This window comes from Drosophila eugracilis, unplaced genomic scaffold (assembly GCF_018153835.1).
Source record: "Drosophila eugracilis isolate 14026-0451.02 unplaced genomic scaffold, ASM1815383v1 contig_1309, whole genome shotgun sequence".
Taxonomy (NCBI): Eukaryota; Metazoa; Arthropoda; class Insecta; order Diptera; family Drosophilidae; genus Drosophila; species Drosophila eugracilis.
In genome coordinates this window covers 1-3,491 of record NW_024572106.1, presented here as the reverse complement: position 1 = coordinate 3,491, position 3,491 = coordinate 1, and the positions used below count along the sequence as shown (strand labels likewise).

Below are 3,491 nucleotides of genomic sequence, written 5' to 3'. Positions count from 1 at the left end.
TGAGCCATTTTCACAACGGAGCGAGTCTGCCTCTGTGAAGGACCGGGGATTGTATTGATGGATACGTCACTCTTTGCCCTTGGAATGGCTTATAAGTGGACTGTATAACTGGGGGAACAGAAAGCTATGTGGTGTAAGAAATGACACTGATTGGGAAAAAAATATTACGCCAGCGGCGGACTGTTCGGTGAATTTGGAAATTTTCGGAACTAATTCACACCGGCTGGCCAATATTAACGAAATCTTTTTGTCACCACACAATTTCACTGTTCACTTGGTCAATTTTTCGCGGATTACTTACACCAAAAAATTTGTATGTTTGTATGTATGTATATTGGAAGCACATATGCCTCGACCGTTGGCAAGCGAATAGCAGAATCGCAAATAACGGAGAGTCTGAAAACGGCGAGGAATATGGCGAAGCACACAGAACGGAGACGGATAGAAAAATTTGCAGAATTTGAAGACGAAGAAGAGTAGAAAATGTCAAACTGCCGTTGTGTCGGAAAACTCGGACTTGGAGTTGACACGGAATGAAAAAATCTTGCAGCAGTGTGAACGAAATTTAATGTTCGGATCACTGCTGAAGACCGGCAGAGAGACGGAAACGGAAAATTGTCGTACTTATCTTTTGTCGGAACACTGCCGGGAACTGCTGGTAGAAAAAATATCCAGAATATCCGGCTCGAAGGACCAAATGTGGGGCGGCGATGTTGCCGCAAAAAGATTCCACTTGGTTGTAAAAAGAAGAAATCTGGGGCGTCGTGGAATAGAGCCGTCAGCTTTATTCTGCTGCATACATGGTACTAACTGAACCTAGCTGGCCGCTACCGCCAGAGCGGACGATCGCCGACGTTCGACCGCTGCTGTTGGACCCGAGAGAGAGAGAGTGCAAGATTGTGCAAAGAGGGGCGAGGGCGGATGTGCTCTTCAGCGCGGATGCCCTCTTCAGCGTTGATGCGCTCTTCAGCGCGGATGCGCTCTTAAGCTCAGATAAGCGGCGGCACAATGGCCCATCACCTAAACACCCAGTGTGTCTGATTCTTTGGATAACGATTTGAACCAGTCAAAGGAAACTTAACAAAACGTAGCCAAGAAAAAAACGTCCGAAACCCAAGTACTTTACAGGGCACTTTCTTATCAAGCGATCAAGGGTACGCCATTTCTGGAAGGCTTGGAGTCGGGACTGGCTGGCACATCTGCAACAGAGGACCAAGTAGTGCCGTGAGGCTGAAGGCCTCCAGTTAACCCACCACGTCATTATCAAGAACGACCGATTTTCGCCGTCACAATGGCTACTGGGTCGCGAGGTTGAGTTACACCCAAGGACGGAAGCGTTGGTCCGGGTAGTGACACTCAAAACCAAGCAACGACAAATGAAACGTTCGGTGTCGAAACTTTGTCCACTGCCGATCCGAACTTAAGCGCCCTCACATACCCACCTTATATATCATTTACTTGTTTCTTGCACACACTTCTTGTTTACTTTCCCATACTAGATATTCTACCCCACAACCAAGATGGACCGGACAAGCGAAGGTTTCTCGCGGAAAGCTTGGATCGATCAGCTGATCGCTCTCTCACTTTGGGACGATGCGTGGGATCACGGGAGCGAGAGCAGGGAAGAAAACAAAAGGCTGGCGACTTAAATGTAACAGAACGCAAGTCGCAAATCTAACGTGGGACGCTATTTACATAGTGTAAAAAAACTCAATATAGTAATTAAACGTTTTTGTGAATTTATCTGTTGCTGTTTGCTTAGCTTGGGGATACAACTATACGCCACTAATCACGCGTGTTATGTTATCCTGTAAGGCTCTAATCGGACTCGGCTTGTCTACATAGACTCAGTCTTCAGAGTATGTCTATATTTAACCCCAAAAAAATAATAAAGGGTCGTTAATTCGCATAACTCATGTATGGCATTTGGCTATTCATCACTCCAGATGCGATAGTTTTGCTTATTAACGTATCTGTTTAGCCAGAAATGAGCCATCATTGCTAAATATACTTTTCACAGAGCAATTTTGATAATAAATTTCAACACTTTGCAATAAGTGCTCGTTTGTAAGTCTTTCTATAATGAAATGGCAGAGTATACTGAGAACTTCTTACCTTGACAGATGACGTTTGGATGCCATTACCAACCAGTGCTGACAGAATGAAAACCTTAACTCTTAAAAAATCACTATATATAAGAAAATGCACTCGACTTTACCATTTCCTTATGTTCTCTTATGTTATATTCTACATACTCGTATATAACCTAAAATTAAGTTAGCAAAATTATAAATCAAAAATATATTTAAAAACTATTTGTCGATATCAATATACATTTTCCGTTGCAGAAGAAATTTTTGAGTCTCCGGAGGCAATTTGGCCATCCTCCGATGGGACACATTTCATTTTCGCTTTATTTAACGATACAAATGTTGGAATGATGACATATCCCTGGTTGTCTTCTGGAGCTTTATTTTCAGGAAGCGGTATATTTCCCGGAAATTTTTTTCCGGAGACGAAAACGGTTAGATTTCCAACTCCTGGCACTGTCAATCCTGAAGTACAGTTGTGGGTTGTTGACATAACTAATTTAAGTGCTATACAAAAGTGTAGAATAAAACCACCTGCTTCTCTTGATGAACAGTAAGTACTATAATTTGTATATATCTTTATAAGCAAATATGTATTACATTTTTTCTTTTTTTTGATTAGGGAGTATTACCTTACTTCAGCGAATTGGATATCTGATTCCAATCTTCAAGTATCGGTAGTTTATATGGGAAGATCTCAAAATTACAGTGTGATTTCTGTGTGTTCTAAACTGCACAACTGGAATTGCTTAGAAGTAAGATAAAAAACATAACATTTACCAAAATTAATTATATATATTAGGTTCATTCTGAAAGAGCTCCAGAAGACGAGTGGTTGGATATTCTTCCTCATCCAATATTCTCGGCAGATGGTGGCAGTTTCTTATTATTAGCAAACATTCAGGAAACCGGTTACAACAAGTACACACATATAAAACATGTAACCATTTCACATCAAAGAATTTCCGTTATTTCTCATGGTCGATATGAAGTAAGTGAAATGTTACATTTTTCTGCTCTATATGTGTTTATTTAAATGATGCTTTGTTTGCCCAAATAGTGGAAATAGTTTAATTACCTAATATATATGTATATCAGAGAACGTCAAGGGTGTCTTTTTTCACACTTATACATTTCTGGTGTTTGTCGCACTCACGAACAGCAAAAAAAGAGCATACACCCGAGTGCACAGATCGCTTTGGGTGTTTTGAGTGTTTCCGTTTTTGTCACCCACTCAATTCTATGCACCTGATTCTAATGCCATGTACTTTCATGCACAGACACCCAAAACACTTATAGCAAATGAAGGGAGTGTCTGAAACACCCATGTTTCGGGATGAGCGATTCTGGTGTCTTCAACTGCTCTGAGTGTTTCGGGTGTCTTCAACTGATCTGAGTGTT

The 3,491-nt window shown here is 41.2% G+C and overlaps 1 protein-coding gene across 1 annotated transcript; it reads left to right on the top strand.

The window, feature by feature from the left end:
* The first annotated feature begins 1,291 nt into the window (after positions 1-1,291).
* Positions 1,292-3,126, top strand: LOC108103519 (dipeptidyl peptidase 4-like). Its single transcript, XM_017209032.2, has 4 exons — positions 1,292-1,310; positions 2,349-2,643; positions 2,713-2,845; positions 2,893-3,126. The coding sequence occupies exons 1-4, from the start codon at positions 1,292-1,294 to the stop codon at positions 3,124-3,126; spliced, it is 681 nt and encodes a 226-aa protein (XP_017064521.2).
* Positions 3,127-3,491: the final 365 nt, after the last annotated feature.